The 22,372-nt window shown below is 33.5% G+C and overlaps 2 protein-coding genes across 3 annotated transcripts in view; one reads left to right on the plus strand and one right to left on the minus strand.

Annotated features, from left to right (window-relative positions):
* The window catches only part of LOC113516518 (neurotrophin 1), a 35,241-nt gene extending 20,264 nt beyond the window's left edge, over positions 1-14,977 (plus strand). For both annotated transcript variants that reach the window (XM_052897638.1, XM_052897639.1), the window contains 6 exons: positions 824-1,010; positions 1,983-2,166; positions 5,446-5,595; positions 10,606-10,776; positions 13,119-13,242; positions 13,656-14,977. In XM_052897638.1, the coding sequence (XP_052753598.1) occupies positions 824-1,010; positions 1,983-2,166; positions 5,446-5,595; positions 10,606-10,776; positions 13,119-13,242; positions 13,656-14,693 (1,854 nt within the window). In that variant the 3' untranslated portion in view covers positions 14,694-14,977. The remainder of the gene's footprint in view (positions 1-823; positions 1,011-1,982; positions 2,167-5,445; positions 5,596-10,605; positions 10,777-13,118; positions 13,243-13,655) is intronic.
* A 715-nt stretch (positions 14,978-15,692) lies between these two features.
* Positions 15,693-20,662, minus strand: LOC113519112 (uncharacterized). Its single transcript, XM_026904167.3, has one exon. The coding sequence runs from the start codon at positions 20,581-20,583 to the stop codon at positions 15,832-15,834; it is 4,752 nt and encodes a 1,583-aa protein (XP_026759968.2). The 5' UTR covers positions 20,584-20,662; the 3' UTR covers positions 15,693-15,831.
* Between the last annotated feature and the right edge of the window lie 1,710 nt (positions 20,663-22,372).

The raw sequence follows: 22,372 nt of genomic DNA on the forward strand, positions 1-22,372 counted from the left end.
GTGTTTTCCGTTTCGGGGTCGACCGAAACACTTTGATGTTAAAAGTACATGATATAAGTACTGTTTAAAAACGTAAAAATATCGTTCTTCTAGACTATTATGGTAGGGTTTATGACGAACGAAATTTTAATCACGAAAAACGAAATTGATTTCGAAAATTCGGAATTTCATTTCATTGTAGACTCCCAGATATTATCATTCTTGAGAAAATACCAAATAGTTTAACATTAAATAGTTGTTTTCGACGTATCGATTATTTTGTAAATATGATCCGAACAATAGGGGTTTCTTCTCAATTATAACAATAAATGAATTATAGATTTTTAGTTACAGTGTTATTGTGAAATTATATGATAAATAATACTGTAATTAGCATGTATAAAAATTATCATCTATTAAAAATATTATTTAAAAATACAGTAATTCGTCTAAATCTATTCATTTCTTCCTTGAAACTCGTTACAATTTTCAAAAATCCCATGAAGTCAATCATTTAAAATTTATATAAAATCCATTCTAAATTATGAAAATAATAGAAAAACATTTAAATATATCTATCAGTTAAAAGCGTTATCAGTTTAAATATTTATCTATCTAGTGCCCAGAATAAAAACTGTACTGTTTTGAGACTGGATTTATTTATTTTTAATTATTTATTTTCTGTAATTGTTTTTATTTTATAATATAATCATTATTTTATTATATTAATTTATTAGTTTTACGCACATTAATTTCAATAAAAAAAAATTATAAGAATTATTACTCTAATAAGTGAAAATCATCGCTAAATATTAATTAATTTAAAATTGTAAACAAATTTCAGAAAAATTCTTCAAAGATATCAACATCTACTGAAGCTACCGCTACTGTGAGAAGTATACTCAACATATCGAGAGTTTCTGACAACAGCACACTGGATCTGGCAGCGGACTCCACCAACCAAACGTTGGCCCAGGATCTGCCCGTGGCGGAGAAACTTCGAGCTTTGAACAGATATACCGATAGGAAAGGTACGTTACAGAATGGAAATATGCTCAATTAAATTTCAAAATAACTTGTTTTGGCAGAATTGAAGTCGTCACAGACACACACACACACACACACACATGTATATATATATATATATGTATGTATGTATGTATGTATATACATATATACAGCATCCTGAGTACCCTAGAATATACTATAATATACATAAGTCCCTTCATACTTTGCAATTTCTAAGGAATATGGCCTTTTTCTTGCATGCCCCATATGTTCACAGGTATCGTGCATGTAATGTTATATAGAATTAATTACCATGGTGCTGTTCTTATCACTTTCTATAAAATTAATCATGAGTCTGTTTGTTATACCATGTTGAATAAACAAAAGTTACATAAAGTTATACCTTTTTGCCGTGTATTAATTCCATATGTGTCGTAAGACGCGACTAAGGGAGCTTATGGTGGAGGGATGGGCAGCAGCGTCCCTCTTAAAACATCGCCAAAAGCCAAACTGCAATTCCCACAATTAGGCTATGTTCTAAGTGGACAATTACCGGCTGATATATACATTTTTTTTTATACAACTTAGAATGGCAAACAAGCTGACGGCCCACCTGATGGAAAGTGGTAACCGTCGCCTATAGACATGAGCAGTACCATGGACATAATAGAGTATACTGTTTCGCCCATGATACCCCCCATGTATTGCCATTCCTGAGGACTCAGGTGTTATTCCTCTGTACCCAGTAAATTCACGCCATATCCCACCCTTCAAACCGAAACATAGCCATGCAAACACAACTGCTTCACGGTTGAAACACGAATGGGACAGAGGTACCCAAGCAATCGACTTTTGGACAAAATCTCCCTCTGGTAATACATACATATCTTTTTGAGTTGCATAAAAAATTTTATAGGCCATACAAAAATGGAAAATGGAATAGATAATTCCAAATTTGGGCATGTATAAAATATATTTTTACGTGTATGTTTCAGGCAGTCTCTTTCGCCGCGGATCGTACTCCCCAAAACCACCAGTCCGAAGAACCACAGCGGAGCCGACCATCAGCCCGATCAGGAGGCGACCGCTACCAGCCAGGAAGCTGCCCACTCCGAGCGAGCAAGCCAAGTGTGAGCTGTTCACTAACTCGCTGTGTCTACATGCAGACGATTATCCGATGTAAGTAATTCGATACCTATCTATATAATTCTGTTCCACATATAAGTTTGTTTTTATCTGTTAATATATTGATTTTTCATTTATTTATATATCAGCGTTTAACTGTCCAGTACTGACTATGAGCTTCCCCCTCGAGGATTTCAATCATTTGTAAAGCTGAAAAACAGCGATATTGAAAGTTAGTATTATTTTTTGGGACACATTTTAACACTTTATTTCTCCATTTAGATATTAGTCTAAACCAAAGGAATTTCTATATTATTTAATATAAAAGTAACGTTTGAAAAATATTTTTTTATATGTAAAGTTAAAAACATTTTACCTGACTCGTGAAGGATTTGAACCTCCGCCCTCCGATGGTCAAGCTTAATGTACATATCGGTGCTCTAACCTACTGAGCTAACGAGTCTGTTGCGTTTGTGGCGAAATTTTAGCATCACTATATTCCCGAAGCCATCTTGCAACAGCCAATATTAGTCGTGAAGGTTAAAAGATGACCTCACGCTAGCTGCAGCTAATATTATCTTGCATTATTGTGTTTATACAATTATACAATGTATTTGCGAGCTCATATTATCTGTTATAAATACAGATACAAATTTGTAACAACTCGCAACCGGCTTCGCGGGGTACATACAAGAGAGCCCTTCAATTACCTCTTTTAAGAAAAGGTTGAAGTTACATTTTCTTTCCTTTGAGTCATAATCTTAATTTATTTATTTTTATAATTGAACTGTCAAACTTTAAAATCATTGAACTAAATTTCTATTGTAGGTAGTATATTCATTTATTTTAACATCCACTGTATAAGTAGGTAGATATTATATTTATTTATAGTATATGTATTTATGTAATATTTTATTATGTATCTTAATATTTTATTTAACTGTATATTTGTTTATGTACACTAAATATTAATAGTTGTAGCACTTCAGCTGCCCGCTAGCAACATGTTTTCTAACTGCATTGGGTTGACTGGAAGAGATCTCTGTCAGAGATAAGTCCACCCTTGCTCACAATATTTATAAATGCATTAACATTGTAATTTACAAGTGCAATAAAGAATATACATACATTTTTTTAATATGCATACAATATTTATTATTTATTTAATTATTTAAGGAACACCAACAGCATATTGCATTATAACATATAGGTATAACAAACATTAAATATAATATAATATTAATGCACACGCCTATTATAGGTTATAATTATAGACATATGCATATTATACAGATGTCTATAATTTAGCTAGCGTAACTTATGAAAATCGATTCTGAAACCGATATCAAAAAAGGAATACGTTCTCATATCGGTTGTATATTTTTTATGTTTGTTTTCTTATAACTTCGTCATTTTTATTCGATATAAATACAAAATAATAAATTATACGAAGTTTTACCAGAAAGGGACTTTGTACAAAAGTCGTTTGTTTGAGCACCTCTATCCCATTCGTGTTTCTACCGTGAAACAGTTGTGTTTGCATGGTTGTATTTCGGTTTATAGAGTGGGATATGGCGTAAATTTACAGGGTACAGAGGAATAACACCTGAGTCCTGAGGAATGGCAACGCATGTAGGGTATCATGGGCGAAACAGTATACTCTGTTATGTCCATGGTACTGCTCATGTCTATAGGCGACGGTTACCACTTTCCATCAGGTGGGCCGTCAGCTTGTTGGCCATTGTAACTTAAATAAAAAAAAATACAATGTGGGTATCTAAGAAAACAATTATTGTAAGGTATTGATAAAACAATTCGTTTATCGGCGTGTTCACGACTAGACATACCTACTGTTTGATACAATATTAATAAATACTCCAGTTGCTGCAGTAATAGTTCTTTATATATTTAAAAGTTTTAGTTTTCCTTTAAAATATAGACATATAATAATAAGATTTACAACGTAACAATAAGACAGTCTTGTAGTAGTCAAGTGTAGTGTCACACAGAGGGCGTCTTAACCGAGCGATTAATATCCAATTTGCAGGGTAGTATGGTGACCCTTCCGTTGTAATAATTTACACGGCCTACCCACTACGTGTATGCCGGTCCGCCATTGTTTAGGCATGTATTAGTGTTAACACCTATTATGTAGGACGTGACGTAACGTGACGTCATCCACTGATAGCGCAATACTATGCAATCGATAGTAACAACCTTTTTGGATGCCAGGAAATCAACATACATATTAAAATCGTAACTGGTCGCTGTCTGTACATGGAAGATATATAAGATAAACTATTATAAGGGGCCTTTATGAACGCAATAGAACCTAAAACAATGATTTTTAAATTTTTTGCTTGTTTTTCTGTTTGTCTGTACATTTGTGCACGCTAATCTCAGAAACGGCTCAACCAATTTGAATGCGGTTTCCACTAATACGTTGCGGTTTACTGCACTTAACATTTACTGTTTATTTTATTTTAATCGGTTCATAAATAAAAAAAGTTATATTAATCTAAAGAATAACATATAAAATGCTATAAAATAACCCATCCGTTGAATTAGCTGAAACTTTATGATAGTATTAGGTACGTAACTATCATTTAAGTATATAATACAATATAAGATCGGATTCATGAAGAGTTCCAATAGAAATTATATAAGGGAACTACATAGTTAGAAGTGAGCAACGCCGCGGGAAACGGCTAGTACAGTACTATAATACGTCTGTCTATGCAATTAATAATAGCAACGATACTGACTCAGCGGATATGAAACATACGTTTACGTCATCTGCTATTAAATTGTATTGCTGACGTAATTTCTCGTAATATGAATCACAATTTTAGTACACTTCATCGAAGACTCGTTAGCTCAGTAGGTTAGAGCACCGATATCTCCTTTAAGCTTGACCATCGGAGGGCGGAGGTTCAAATCCTTCACGAGTCATATATATAATTTTTTCTTTATATTTCTATGCAAATTATTCTATTTACATTAACATTTATTTTAATGAATAACTTGTTTGATTTTATACAATATAATTATTTTTATTTTAAATTAATTACATTTTAGTAACTTAATTATTTCAATTAGATCTGGTAAAAGTATTGTAACGTAACTAATGTGTGACTAGAAAACAATAAGACCATGCACGTCTTGGTCTAGGGCGAGGGATAGACGACAACGTACCTCCTGCGTTTGCCAATCCGCCTGCCAAGCATAGCAACTACTGGCAAAACTCAAAGGAGAGGCTTACGTTCAGTATTGGACGATTAAGGGAGGGTATTATAAAATGTTTTAAAACTTTTCAAACTGTTCATATTCTAGGGATGTAATCATACAAACTATTCGACGCAACAAGGCGGCGGCCGGAGCCCTGCTAGCGGACTACAGGGACCCTGGCGATGGGGCCCTCGACGGGGTCACGGCTGCACAGGAAGCGAAGTACACTGCTGACCATTACCTCGTCTCTAATAGGTAAGATAATGCATATTCATTATTTTGAAAATCTCTAAAAAAAATCGAAAGCGGTAGAAGAGGAAAGAAGGGATGAAATTTTATAGTTGTACTAGCTGACTCGGCAAACGTTGTTTCACCATATACGTTATTTCGAGAATTATACATGAAAATTTATCCTACTACAATTATTATATTCGATTGCCATCTTGCAAGCCTATTGCTATATAAAAATCGCGATTAAAAAACAGGGGTTGATTGTAAAAGCGTGAAAATTTTTATTTGTATGTATTTTTCAATGCTAAATCATAATAAAATAAAAATAAAAAAATTATCAAAAAAAAAAATTGTGGGGTAGGTACCCTTATCATTGAGGGGTATGAAAAATAGATGTTGGCCGATTCTCAGACCTACCGAATATGCACACAAAATTTCATGAAAAACGGTAAAGCCGTTTCGGAGGAGTTTGGTAACAAACACCGTGACACGAGAATTTTATATATTAGATGTATTATAGTAAAAAAAATTTTAAATTCTATCGCAGTGCCACTTAGCGAATGCAATTGTGAATCCAAACCATCCCACACAAAAAGTTTTGCAGCAAAATCGATACAGCGGTTTAAGAGAAATTCAGTGATATAGACACGTACAGTAGAATAATTGTCATAAAATTGTAAATAGATCCCTCCTTCATATCGATTTTTCTCAAATCTATACTTATAATAAATCTGTAGAGAGGTCAATTCTGTACATGAAATATATTCCCAAAATAACTATCAGCGGGTGATTAGTGATCGATACTGATGCCAAAAATGCAATCAGTAAAATTTTTGTCTGTCTGTCTGTACGTTCGTTATAGAAACAAGAATTACTCGACGGATTTTAACGAAACTTGGTACAATTATTCTTCATACTTCTGGGCAGGTTATAGTATACTTTTCATCACGCTACGATCAATAGGAGCAGAGAAGTGAAGGGAAATGTTGAGAAAACGGAAGAAGTTACTCCATTTTTAATGTTCCGTCGCGTGTGCAGCCCTAATGGCCACTTTTTAAAATGTAAAAATGTCCACCCGTGCGATGCCGGGACGGGCCGCTAGTTATTTTCTATAAGGGATATTTAAGAAAAAGCAACGAGAGAGATAATAATTGTGTGAACAATAGAGGCTAATGCAATTATTTCTTGTATTTTTATATCTGTCCGTCTGTATGTTTGTTTCGATATCACGTAAAAACTACGAAGTCGTGTATTTTGTTGATTTTTTTACAGAAAAGTACTTTTAAGATAATAAATGTATGTATAATTATTAAAATTTATTATTTATGCATCATTTATATAAGTATGTATCTATACATAATACAGTTTTATCTTTGGCTGTTAAATTGGTTACACAGATTACACTCTGGGTTTGTTGTACGCGTCCGTGTAGCCCAATTTCAGGCTGCAGCTGAAAATAAGTGCTTTGCTTTTAAGTAAAACTGTCACTGAGCTATAACCTATTTGGGTCACTGCGACACACATGGCGAAACCATATTTTATCTTTTGTTGTATATTTTAAAAAGTGTAAACAATTCAATTGTATAAACTCATTTGTCGTATAGGGAGATAAAGGATATGGCCTGGGATAGAGCTGGCTGGAGGAAGATGCATGGATTGGTTGCACCGACAAGAGGAAACTCTTAAATGAAAATGAAAACTCATTTGTAAATTTACGTGCGTTATAAATGGCTCAAATAAAAAGTTTGTGTATCCATTTAACAAACTTTCAATACAGAGATATTTCATTATTCATAGCTCAATTGAATTTGTAATCGAATAAAGTACTAGACTAGAAGCTTGACTGGTTAAAGAATTACCTAATAGTAACAGTAGGAAGGAAAGGGGATTGTAATTTATTGTTCTAGTTATTGATTTCAGAGATACCTATACAATCCATTCAGTGTGTTTTTTTTTTATACAATTTAGAATGACAAACAAGCTGACGGCCTACCTGATGGTAAGTGACATGAGCAGTACCATGGACATAACAGAGTATACTATTTCGCCCATGATACCGCCCATGCGTTGCCATTCCTGAGGACTCAGTTGTTATTCCTCTGTACCCTGTAAATACACGCCATATCCCACCCTTCAAACCGAAACACAGCCATGCAAACACAACTGCTTCACGGTTGAAACACGAATGGGACAGAGGTGCCCAAGCAATCGACTTTTGTACAAAGTCTCCCTCTGGTGAACATATATATATATATATAAACAACATTGCACCTCTTTAAACTCACTAAAAGCCAAACTGTGATTACCAATCCGCCTGCCAAGCTTGGCCAGTAGTTGCCAAATCCTCCCAATGGCAAACTGCCATAAGGAATAGGAGCGTTCCTTACAGTGACAGTCTATGTGGGAAGTCTATGTCCAGCAGTGGACAGATAAAAGATATGTTGATGATGATAAATAATGATAAATCTAATATATAAAATTCTCGTGTCACTGTGTTTGTTACCAAAGTCCTCCGAAACGGCTTTACCGATTTTTATGAAATTTTGTGTGCATATTGGGTAGATCTGAGAAAATCGGCCAACATCTATTTTTCATACCCCTCAATGATAAGGGTGACCCACTCCAAAATTTTTTTTAAATTTTTTTACAAGATTTTTTTTATTTTTATTTTATTATAATTTAGCATTGAAAAATACATACAAATTCAAATTTTCATGCTTTTACGATCAACCCGTGTTTTTTAATCGTGATTTTTATATACCGCAATAGGGTTGCAAGATGGCAATTGAATATAATAATTGTAGTACGAAAAAATTACTTGTATATATCTCGAAATAATGTATACGGTAAAACAACGTTTGCCGAGTCAGCTAGTATTATATAAAATATTTGTAAATAATAACATTTTATTACGGAAAGAAAAAAAAAACAATTATGCCAATGTCACTCGGGATGACTTGATGCTAATAATATCCAGGACACTCAACTGTGTTCAGGAATTAAGAAGTTATATTATATATTATATATACACACTTCTTCTTTGTGTAATCGTTTAAAAAATATCTATAGGAAAGTGAAATTATATATTTTTTTTTTAAAGGTATACTCGTCTCGTAGAAATTTTATCAAAATCGATCCAATAGTTTAATACTGAAACCAATATAAATAATTTTGCTACAATTAACGTAGATTTTTTTGTGAAACAATCATAAATTACATATTAATCAGAGATTTACTGTAGTATAAATTAAATTAAATAAAAAGCACTGACTCGTGGAGGATTTGAACCTCCGCCCTCCGATGGTCAAGTTTAGAGAAGATATCGGTGCTCTAACCTACTGAGCTAACGAGTCGTTGCGTCGAACTTCTAAAATTTTGATTATATACTAAAATATGACGTCAAATATTGCTGACGTCATCTGCTAAAAGTAGCGTGAATGAGGGTGGCGCGACCTGAGAAGTTTTAAACCCGCGTCCATTCTACACGAAAGTCTATGACGTACTTTATCGAACGACCGAACGAATACATGCCAAATCAGCCAACATTGATATGTTGATATATATAATTATAACATTTTATTTATGGAGCATAATGACTTTTGACCGTCAATTCGCACGCGTAGTTATTAGAATTAGTAACTATTTCTATATGTCGTTATAAGTAGAAAATATACACCAGTTTTAGATTTTCAAAACATAATTATGAAAACTGCATTCGATTTAATGCTGCTGCACTATATACCAACTATTGTTTTTGCGTGATGCCAAAAAGTCCAGTTTTTAAATTAATTTACAAAAATTCTTAATTGAGAGGCAAATGTTAGACATTCCAGCAAGTTACCTCTATGTTCCATTTGTCTGCTAGATAAGCTGTCATATCTGTCTGTTTACTGTATGGATAGTCTGGTGGTATTGTTTTATTGTTACCCTATTCCCTTTGGCCGCAACAGAACATCAGTGCTTTGCTCTTTTGACGGCGAAGCAATAAACTGAGATGTGGCCATTTTGTATTGCTTGCTATGGCACACGCACAAACGAAAAATTGTATTTGGCTTTATGTATCTATTTTTTTTTTTAATAATTTATGTTATCTCGCTAATTATGTATATTAGTATATGTTGTAATTTGTGTGCTGTAAGTAATGCAAATAAATTATCTATCTTTCTAAAAAATATCATACAGATAGAAAAAATTAAAAAAATATATAATTTTAGCTTCTACTGTATGTTTGTTCCGGTATCATGAGAAAACTACTACGTCAATTTAAATACGGTTTTGACAGTTGTGTTGCTGTAGATTCAACATAAAATCTAGTATGGGCTTTATCCAATATAGAAATGATCCACTTATAGATCGAGTATCATTCAATCTAGAAGGAGATATTTAGTTTTCCTACTTCTGAAATCAACGCGTTCATTATTTGTATACATAGGATAGATAGATAGATACTCTGTATTGTTTCCTCCAAAACATTACAATAGTAAACCTATTATAAATATAAACAATTACAAAAAATAATCACAATGAGAAAACAATGGGCAGTCTTATTGCTAAAAGCTAAGTTGTCCTCTGTTTGTATTCGTCTGATTTTTTTTTGATATATCTATAAAAAAAAATATGTATTTCTCTCTATTGCTTTTTTTTTATATACAACTTAGAATAGCAAACAAGCTGACGGCCCACCTGATGGAAAGTGGTAGCCGTCGCCTATTGACATGAGCAGTACCATGGACACATGGTACTGCTCATGACACCCCCCATGCGTTGTCATTCCTGAGGACTCAGATGTTATTCCTCTGTACCCTGTAAATTCACGCCATTTCCCACCCTTCAAACCGAAACACAGCCATGCAAACACAACTGTTTCACGGTAGAAACACGAATGGGACAGAGGTATCCAAGCAATCGACTTTTGTACAAAGTCTCCCTCTGGTATATGGTATGGTCTAGTACCCACAGTAAAAGTTCTACTTATTTTTAAACTAGATGGAGCTGTTGACTATATCGAGTGGTGTTTATTACTATTATCATCAGGCGAGGTGATACAGCCAACCGTGACTTCGCCGGCGCTGGGGAAGCTGGCTTCATGTGCCCCAGCGTCGTGAAGTATGCGAGACCGCAACGTGCCCGCGCCACCTCGGGCCAGTGGAAGTACATCGTCAACACGGGGGAACACACGCAGACCTTGAGGCTTGAGAAGTGCTTGTGAGTGGACTCTTACCCTATTGATATTATAAATGTCCCGAGCGCCGTGTGGTCCCGGCATCGAATAGGCCACCCTGCCTTACCCGTTGTCGTCGTACAAACTATCGCATTGGGACGGGGAGAGAAGTATTAAGTCGAACTCCACGTAGTCCTGCTGGAAACCATCGTGCTGAATTCCTGATGATCACGATGGGCTAACTGACCTGCCTTTTCATTCTCAGATGAGAATAAAAAGGCAGGTTAGTTAATAAGGGATAGGGATAGGTATGGTGCCTCGTCAGCGTATCCCGTTAGCGCAGGTGAGGTTTCATTCCATTGTCATCGGTAAAAAAACTCGAATTTATGATAATCAACATCAATGTATTATCCATTAACTGCCCAGTGCTAAACATAAGACATCGGGAGGAAATTAGTAATGGGGTCTAGTTACCCCATTGCTAGCAATATACCATACCAGGTGGACCTCCTCGCGGCCTCCCCTGGAAACCATCGTGATTGATTGGTCATTAAATTCATCACGAAAGGCCAACTGACCAGCTTCATTCTCGCCTATCATCACTCTCTGATGCCCCGCTAGTGTATACCGATAGCGCAGGCGGGGTTGCCATTCCATTATCGTCCATTAAAAAAATAGAACATAAGCCATCCCTTGATGGGGAGTTTTGGCATTAGTTGCCACGCTTGGCAAGCGGATTGGCATAATAGTTAGTAGGCAACATTAAATCTGATGGGAATACCCAGATATTGCAACGCATTAGTGATGTTTGCGGAAATGCCGACAGACGGCTATGATTGTCATGCCATAATCCGAAAACGCTCCGCGTCAATGATGCGTAGTTTTATTGCGAAGTTTGAGAAATTGTTCAGATTACTACCTGCTGCTGATTTTCACTACTGTACAATTCGCCATAAAGTTTCATCCCAACCATCTGGACGAGAGGCAGTCTTCATATGTTTTTCAATTCACTTTCTTCCACGCACAACCACTCTTTGGAATCAACTTCTAATAGCAGTATTTACGAACCGATACGACATTATAACCTTCAAGAAAAGAGCATATACCTTTTTAAAAGGCCGACAGTACACCTGCAATGCTTTTGGTGTTGTGGGTGATCATGAGCGGCGGTAGTCACTTACCATTAGGTGAGCCGCATGCTCGTTTGCCTCATGTTTTGTAAAAAGAATGCTTCGCAACTTGAATACATATGTAATATGTATAAGATGTAATGACAAATAATTAATCTCAATAATTAAAAACTCAGTGTCAATAATCACAAAACTGAACAATAAAAGTATTGAAAAAAGCTAATTTAAAATTGTAAACTAATTTAAAATCTTAATTAAAATTATTAAAATTCAAATTTGTGTGTTCCCGATATAGAATGGGCTACCTTTTTCTTTCCTCGGGTGTCGCAACTAAGGGAACTTAATAGTTTAGAGATGGATAGCAGCGTTTCTCCTATAACATCACAAAAGCCCAACTGTGGTTTCTAAACCGCCTGCCAAGCTTGACAACTACTGACAAAAACTCCGTACAGTAGTGGACGGTTAATGGATCATATGACGATGATTAAAATGGGATTGTTACGAGAGTACATCAAAATAGATTCAGAATTGAACATGTCTTTTTTTTCATATTTATAACATAGAGGGCAAAGGGCATGCGGCTAATTTGATGTTAATTGTCTTCCGCGGTCATAGACACCCACAACATTAGAGATATTACAGATGTGTTATGCGTAACACTACTATAATTAAAACAAGAAAAGAGCATATTTTTTTTCCTAAAAGGTACGCCTTATGAGAAAGAATATGCTCTTTTATTGAAGGTTACAATGTCGCATTTATTCAGGAATACTGCTGCTGCGACGAACCTATCGAATTACATATACACACAAAAAGTACGGACAATACACAAGAGATGTCTTTTTTCATTTAAATTTTTTTTTATACAACTTAGAATGGCAAACAAGATGACGGCCCACCTGATGTAAAGTGGTAACCGTCGCCTATAGACATGAGCAGTACCATGAATATAACTGTTTCGCCTATGATACCCCCCATGCGTTGCCATTCCTGAGGACTCAGGTGTTATTCCTCTGTACCCAGTAAATTCACGCCATATCCCACCCTTCAAACCTTGTCAAAAATTATATTTTTAAAATCAAATATAATTTTTGACTAATTAGTATATCGAATTTAAAACATTAGTATAAAGTGGTCTTGTCCAACCAACCTAGTACAATGAGAAAAAAAAATACTAAATACAAAATAATCTTTGTATAATACGAACAACATTTATCCCGTTTATAATTATTATTAATTTATTTATTTTGTTTTAGGAAACCAAAGGAGTCTTGTACTTACCTCACTGACAATTTCAAGTCCAAATGTGTCCAAGTATATAATTATCACAGACTTTTAACTTGGGATCAGCAGAATGGTTTACACATGGATATATTCAAGGTAATTCTAAATTATATGTATCTAATTGTATATTAATATTTAAATAAAAAGCGTTTCCTAATGTGTAAGGATTTTTGTTTATTTGTCACAGTTTAAAAGCGAAATTACCGAGCTAATTTATGGTAGAAAACAACGTATTTTTTTTTGTTAGAAACCTAGAATCATGTACAAGCTGAGGGACCATAGAAAGTAATCATTGATTAATAGATCATATTTTGCACTTTATTATTATACTACGAAGGTGGCAAACAAGCATACAGCCCGTCTGATGGTAAATGGTTACGGTCTGTGAATGCCTGCAACACAGGGGGTGTCACTTGTATAATGTAGAAGACTATTAAAAAAATTTATTAATCTGAAAATGCTAATATAAAAAATGAAGTAATAATAAAAGTATAATTAATATTTTTCAGGTTCCTACGTGTTGTTCTTGTCACATAGAAGGTTATAGTGTGTCTTTCCCTCCACTTGGTCATCGAGTTCACGAGACCTCCTCAGAACATTTTCCTGGGGAAGATCTTTCATCGGAACATGGCAATCATGCCTTTGAAGCAGTTCAGTCAACCATTCATAGGCCAAATATCAAAACACAAGGGTTCACACACAGCAAACAATTAGAATCCTTCCCGTCATTTAGTGAAAACCATGAATTATTAGCTGGAATACCATTCAGCAATGCCAAATTGAACGATAATGATGAAATTGTTATTAATACAGGAAAAATACCACAATCTAATCCCATGGACTCGTATGGAAATACGTACTTCCCAGATTCCTTTAACCAAGCAAGTTCAATAAGAAACGTAAAGAGGCCACTGCCCGGACGAACTCCTGTAGGATCGAATAATTTCGTCACAGTTACATTACCAAGTTACTTAGAACCCCCCACACCATCTGGACCTTCTTCTTTTAATTTCATAAAAGAAACTCCTAATCAACTTAAAACAACGGGGGGTCAATTTAAAAGAGGACCAATTAGACCAAGCCGTTTACCAATAAGAAAGAAAATTTCGGGAGGACCTGATTTAATATCATCGGGTACATCATCTGTTGGGTCACTCCCCAATAGTAATGCAGATTCTTTGGAAGAGTTAGATAATTCAGAAGAGCCTAATATAGTCTCTGTTACTGCGAATGTTCCTAGAAGGGTTACCATTGCGCCTAAATTGCAGGCAGTAACTACAGAAAAGATTGTTAAATCATTTAGACCTCAGGAGCAGAATAATGAAGCCAATGAAAACTTTTCCTCGAGTGGTAAACGAGTAAATTATAATTACCATCCAATTATAGACTTTTTTGGCGCAGAAGAAAAAGATGAGGCAAATGAATCTATAGACAGAGAAGATACTGTATCGAGTTATGAACCCACTGAATCAGAATGGAAACCTATAAATCATCCTCCTTCGAGAAATTCTCAATCGTCCAATGTTATTGGACGGAAAAAACATTAATAGGTCATTAAGAAAATTTATTTAATAAAATATAATTGAGATTATTAAATTATCATACTCAAAAAATCTAAATATGAGTGTGTTTGTATATTAATTTTTCATTAAGTAATAATTTAATTAAATAGCCAGCAAATATTTATAACTATTGTTACACTCGAAACCAAAACGATTCTTAAATGTAATTAATTATTAAATATTTAATTTTATTTATTGTTAATTTATATAATAATAATATAGTGAATTAGCTAGTAGTTTTTGTAAGAATTGAAAGACTTACCACAGAAATAAAGTTGCAATAAATTAACAAAAGAAATATCTATTATTATTTACAACACTGACCATAATCGTACTCAATCAACAAGACTTTGTTAAAAGTTATTTAAACCGACATGTTTTGTTTCGTAAGAGCAACTTGCAGTTTTAATTAAAAATCCAATACATTCAGAAAATTGACAAGCGTTTTCGATAAAGAGCAACGAAAGTGAAAGCGTAATCGAGTTTTTATATTGAGTTGAATGAACGCTACGTGAAATAGTAAAGTGGAACAATTTGCTGGTAATTGGTTCGGACAAGACAAACAATACTGCTTCAGGGTAAATTTGAGACATTCGTAATACCCCAAATGTGTATCGAACCGAGAAAATGAACTACTGATAAGGGGCAATCGACATACATTTTACGTATACCGTTTACGATGAATTATCTATGATGAGATGATAAAATATTAGTCATTGTGATTTTTTATCATTCTAACTCATTCTTTACTACAGAGTAGATACTGTATGTATAGAATATGGATAATATACTGAATTAAAAAAATAATATTAATTCTTTTATATTAATATTTATTTATGAAAGAAACATATACAAAAATATACACATTTTATTCTAAAGTATACAATATATTAATATCTATCACAGAAGCATTAAGTTATTAATTATTATTCATAAGAATTAATTAATTAATTTTAAAAACAACTTTATGTGATTTCATTTACTTCTTCACAATTTATTTTTTATAAGTAACATGAAACACATTTTGTGGCACTTTCTATTTATTACATAGCCTATAATTAGTTTCAATCAAAATACAAAAAGGCTCTTGTGAAACAAATCTAGAGAAATAATTTAATTATATTCACGCATCGACGTAGTAATACATACGTTTACTAGGGTCTAATATATAAACAGGAGTTGTTGTTAGTATGGGAACTGCTCTAGCAAAACTATTTAACAATACAGCAGCATTGGCTCTAGCATCCTTTTGAGTATCTCGGTTTGTTTTGGATTTTTCAGAAGCTGACTCTTGTTTTCGTTTATCTGCTTGAACTAGTCTCGCACTTTTATAATTACCACCATGCATAGAACCCCTTCCATGACTTGGACTAGTAGATTTAAAGTTATCGCCTTGTGCAGAAGAACTGTCATCATAATCTTCAGGAATATCATCATCTAGCTCAATTATTTTTTCATTTTTTTTATTAATACGTCTACGTTCTATATCTGTTAATGACTTTAGATTACCACCATGTCTTGGTTTTGACATATAATCGGTTGTTTCGGCGAGTTCAATCAATTTGGCATTCCTATTATTACTTTTTCTAGTATTTTTTATATCACTGATAGACTTTAAATTACCTCCATGCATTCTTACAGATGAAATGTCATCGTCGAACTCTATAGATTTTTTATACTCACTTTGAGAGGTCTCAGCATCTTCTTTAGGGACTTTTAAATTACCCCCATGTAGTATGTTAGAAGTGCTAGTTTCCTCCATTATGTCTGTTATTTTGGCACTTTTGTAATTTCCTCCATGCCTGGGACTATTTTTGAGGTCCAAATTTTCTTTAAATACTTCAACAGCATCTAATTTATTTATATTTTTTGCCAAATTCTCGTCTTTATATAACTCTAATAATTCCGAGTTCTTTTGTGATAATCTTGGAGCACTATTTCTAGGTATTTCTTTCACAATTTCTATTTCTTTGATATCCTGTTTAAATTTTGTTACGTGAGGAGACGATGTATTTACTGGTAACTCTTTGTGTATTTCAATTTTTTTCGTCATAACTATAGGTTTTCTCTTAAGTTCAGTTGTTATCGGATTTGTTGTTAATATAGGAGCAGCAGTTGTAATAATTAATGTACGTTTCAGAGGTTCAGATGTTGTTGTTGTTATTTTTGGGACATTTTCCTCCTCTTCCTCTTCCTCATCTTCGCCATCGTCATCATCATCATCTTCACCGTCACTGTCATCGTCTTCATCTTCATAATCATCTTCTTCACTACTACTTTCTTCACTTGACCTTACTGACTGATTTTCTTTTCTTCTCTCTTCCTTTTCATATAAAGGAATATAATCATTCATATCATGTTTAACACCTATTAATGCATCAACTTCTTCTTCTCTCATGTCGTCCTCATCTTCACCGTAACTTTTTGTGTCTGTTACTATTGTACTTTTTGTACTCTTTTTTTTCTTTTCCCTATACTTCGGAGTATTATCATTATCTTTATATTTATTTGCTTCTAAATTTTCATCTTTTTTAAATTTATTATTTTCAATAACCGGAGGATTACGAAATCTTGTTGTTAAGCGCAATTTTGGACTTTCAGTTTCAGTTTCTAATTTCTTTACTTTTTCCGTGGTTGTTGTTGTTGTTGTTTTGGATTTTCTTCTGAATATTGGCTTTGGTGTAGTTGTTGTAGTAATAATATCCACTTTCTCTTCCTCTTCATCTTCTTCGTATTCATCGTATTCTTCTTCACTCTCTCCATTATCTTTATATTCTGAATTATCATTCTTTCCTGACTTAGGAGAAATAGTAGTGGTTATAATAGTCTTTTTTACAGTATTCGATGCTGCTGGAGTTTGTATATCTACTTGAGTAGAATGAGATTTATTGCGATTTAGTGTTAAAGATCGTGATAGTAAGTTACCATTATTATATTTGCTATTAGTTTGTGCTTCATAATCTTTTACAGACATGGCTTTTTTATTTTCAACTGGAGAGTATTGTCGTTTATGATTTAAAGGCCTTACTTCATACCTAGGTTCACCTCTACGTTTATCAACATTAACATCAACAAATCGTATAGAGGCCCCGATATTTTCTTTTGAGTTTTTAGACTGTTCTCTATCTTTTTTGCCAATATCTTTATATATACGACTAGCTACATTTTGTTTAGCAGAATCTTTCTCTTGATTTGAATTTGTTACTTTATCAACAACTTTACTAGATTGAAGCTGTTTTATAAGTGGACTGATATTACTACTAGTAGTAGTCCTTTTAGATTCTTGAATTTGCCCATCTCTTATTATTTTATAAGGTTCGTATATAAAGGGTGCTGCTCTTTTTTTCCTTGTAATTTTTGAGGGCTTTATAACGTCCTCTTTATTTTGAAAGAATTTATAGGTTATATTGGCAGAGTTAATATCTTGTAATGTGTGATTTAATAAATTAAAAGGTATCCTATTTTTATTATCATATGATTTTGGATTTTGCGTACGGTCTTTAACATTGTCAATTATATCTGTATAAAGATTTGATTGTTGCAATAGTTGACTATCATTAATTGTAGTATTCTGAGGTGAATTCAATGATAATTTTAAACGATCCTTATCATTCCTCAGTGTCTCATTTAGTGGAACTTCAATAGTTCTTAATTTATCTATTAAATCAAAAATATCTTTATTATTTTTGTTTTTATTTTTTTCTACACTTTTAAAAATATTACTTGTTATGGTCTCTTCTTGGGGTTCCTTTTTAGTTTCTATAATTTTATATATTGTAATAGTTGGCAAGGTAACTGGTTCTGGATTTGCTATAATTTCTTCCTTAAAGAATGGACTATCTAATGGATTTTCGCCAAAATATTTGGCTTTAAAACAATCTATTTTATCTCCTAGCCCACTAAGACGTGGTTGTTTTTCAACAAGATCAATTTCCTTTTCTGAAGATTCCTCTTCATTTTCGGTACTATCAGGGTGACCTTTATTTTTTAGTTTTTTTGGTACAGAATCAACTTTTTCGTCTACTTCTGGGCATATTAATTGTGACCTAGAGTCATAAAATTCAGTACCACCCTCTGATTTTTTAGGTATCAGTTTTAGATTTTCAGCATACCTAAGAGGTGAATCTCTGTGAATAGATGTAAGTTTTTTAAAATAATAGGGATATTTTAATTTTAAGCCATTCTCTGATTTTATTTTTTCTTTAGAAATTTCTAGAATTTCGTCTTCAGTTAAATAGGTTGTATTTAAATTTATTTCTGGAACTTTAAAATTTGCTTCTCGTTTATTTACGTCATGATTATCGCTTGTATTTTCAATATCAGATTCAGTTCCATCATCGTTGTTTCCAGTATCCTTTTTATAAATATTTGCTTCAGCAGATTGCTTTTGTTCACTTTCAGAGTAATCTTCAGAATCGACATTTTCTGTATTATCTTCATCACTGTTTTTCCATTTTTGTCCATGTAATTCATTATTTCTATATGCAGATCCATGTGTATCATCAAAATTACCACTGACAGTCGGTATTTTATATTTACCTCCGCTTATCTCTTGTTCTTTTAGGTATCCACCATGACCTTCATGATCCGAAGCATGTTTTTGTTCACCAGCATGATCATATGCTGAATCTTCATAACCTTCCTCTGTATAAATAGTCTGTGCTTTTGTCGTCTTTACAGCTTCCTTTAAACGAGGAGCATTTCGTATTTCTTCATAACTGTCTGCATCTTCATATGCCGCTTCTCGTGGCAAATGTCTTGTAGTCTCTGTTTTTCTTACCTGAGCGTAATTCTTTACTGGTACAAATTCATCTTCTTCTTCATCAGTAGGCTGATCTTCGTTCTGAAGCTCTAATTTTTGAGAAACTAAGGGCCGGTTTTCAGTCACCGCTTTATTTATAGACTCATCGATATTATTTCTAAGTTGTGTGTATTTTGCTTTACCCTTTTCATAAATATCGTATCCTTCTGGTGTTTCTGTGAGATCTTCTTTAATAGGCACTTGTGGATATTCATTACGTTCGTCATCGTATGTCAATGCATGATGTTGTCTTAATTTTTGTAAATGATTTTTTAACGGTTTATAGTGCACTGGTCTTATTTTTACATAATTCTGATTCCATGGATGTTTAAATTTATGATTTAAAATGTGATCTCGATTATAAAATTTTGGTAGTCGCTTGTAGTATATAGGTCGTCGTTGTGGTCTATGTATTTCAAAGTGAGCCGGCACATTCTTATGTGGAACTTTTTTCTGATCAATTTGATCTGGACTTTCTAAATATTCTTCACTTTTTATATTTGGTTTTTCTTCTGTTTTTTCATAATTTTCAATGTTTTTGCTTGCATCTCGCAAATCATTCCGGATTTTATCAAACACTGGATCCTTGTATAATTCCTGCAAAGCTGGTTCTTCTGCCTTATATGGATGAAAAACTTCATAATCAGAAATTATAGGTGTAATATAGTTTTGCGAATTTTCAACATCTTTTGTGAATTTTTGTAATGGACGATATATATCTCTATTTTTGTCTTGTAGTCTATGTTTTCCTAAATTAGGCTTTTCCTGACCTGTGTAAGGTCTAATCGGATAGGCTTTATAATGATTTTCTGGTGACTGTACACCGTGAAATTTAGCTATATCGATAGCAAATTGCGGTTTCTGGGCTGTATACTGAAAATACTCCACCGGTATCGGATTTTGCTGTGTGGTTTGTTGATTTTCGGGCTTGAAAGTCTCAACAGAGAACTCATTTTGTTTTTCGTTCACTTCACTATTATCACCATTGTCCCAGTTCACTGGGACCCTGATAGTCACGCACAGTTCACAACACTGTAGCACTAGGAGCGTCGCTAGGGCTGTTGTCATGTACATCGTGACATCACGATCGCGGCGAGTTAAAGCGATTGACTGAACCGTGCCGGGAAGCTGACAATCGTATTTATCTCCTCGGTCGGTCGCTGCGGACCGATTGCTTTAGCGTTGTAGCCGCTGGTGTAAAACACAAAATCAAGCGAATGACAATGGATATATTTTTTTATAAGACGAAGATAACAAACAAGTATAAAGCCCGTCTGATGGTAAATAATTGCTATAGCTTATGGACGCCTGCAACGCCAGGGATGTCACATGTATGTTGCCGACCATTAATACACCCTTTTTGAAGAAAACTACATTGAAGACTCCAAAGAAAACTTCAAATATCTACATAAGAAAAAGTGTTTAAATGTACATAATTTATGATTGATCTTAATCACTATTTGTATTGAGACTTCTTATTGCGACTCCATTATATCGTATTATATATAGTACTATTTTAAATATTGGTATTTTTTTACGCTACATTTATTAAAATGTTTCTATTATTTACACATAGACCGGTTTCAAAATTTATCTTCTTTATTTATGAGAATCCTTTATTTACTAAGATTATTTTTAAATTGAATTTTATATGTACATTTTTCTAAAGAAACTTTACTAAATTGATTCAGGGTCTAGGTGTTTTGGAATAGCCTTTAGATTTTCATTACTTGCTCACTCATAACACGCGATAGAGGTTGATAGATACATTTAGAAATAGGCGATCAGTGTAACTGTGTCTTTGGTAACCTAATACAATTAAAAAAAAAATGGCCTTAACTACGAATAAACCATGAATCTGTGAGGAGAGATCATCAAAAATATTATTTCACATACATTAGAAACTGATGCTATTATTTGTTATTTAATTTTTAATAAACAAAATAGTTTAAAATAATACATGTTTGACAATTTTGTAACTGTTTGCGCAAGCTTTTCCCTTAGACCTAAGTTCGATAGTACGATGGAGATATTAACAAAAAAAAAAGCAATGGCAGTTACTATTTGAGAACAGTTAAGTACTTATCTTAATAACAAAAGACTGACCAGTAACCGGATCTTGTAAACGTTTTAAGAATATGTGAAAGTAACAAACACAAAGTGTGAAGATATTGTGAACTTATTATTGATGACTTATGTAAAGCACTTGAAGTCATGTAGTTTACTAATGTTAGAACTAAAATAAATTAGTAAGTATTTAATAGAAATATCTAAAATTTTATTATGGTTTGAAAATGGTATGCTAATCCCGCCTATGCTATGGCTGCCATCAAAGCCGATGGCCACTAACGGCACCAGAAGAGTCGCTGATGCGTTGCTATCTTTTAAATTATTATTTATATTTTTATATTATTTAGAATGGCAAACAAAGTGATAACCGTCACCTATAGACATGAACGACATAATGGGTGTCACAGAATATACTGTGATGCCCAAGGTACCCCTCATGCGTTACAATTGAGGACTATATTTTCATACCTTCGTGTCCTATAATCTCCCTGTCATATCCCATTCATTAAACCGAAATAATTTTTTTGAAATTATTGAAATACCTATAAAAAAAAAATATGATAACATAAATAATATCTATAATGACTTTAGATTTGTTGTAGAAAAAAAGAATAAGAACTTGTATCGTAAGAAAATTAATATCTATACTAATACTAGCTGACTCGGTAAACGTTGTTTTACCATATACATTATTTGTATACGGTAAAACAATTTCGTACTACAATTATTATATTCGATTGCCATCTTGCAACCCTTTTTCGGAATATAAAAATCGCGATCAAACAACAGGGGT

The sequence above is a fragment of the Galleria mellonella genome, unplaced genomic scaffold (assembly GCF_026898425.1).
Source record: "Galleria mellonella isolate WM207_F2 unplaced genomic scaffold, CSIRO_AGI_GalMel_v1 utg117, whole genome shotgun sequence".
NCBI lineage: Eukaryota > Metazoa > Arthropoda > Insecta > Lepidoptera > Pyralidae > Galleria > Galleria mellonella.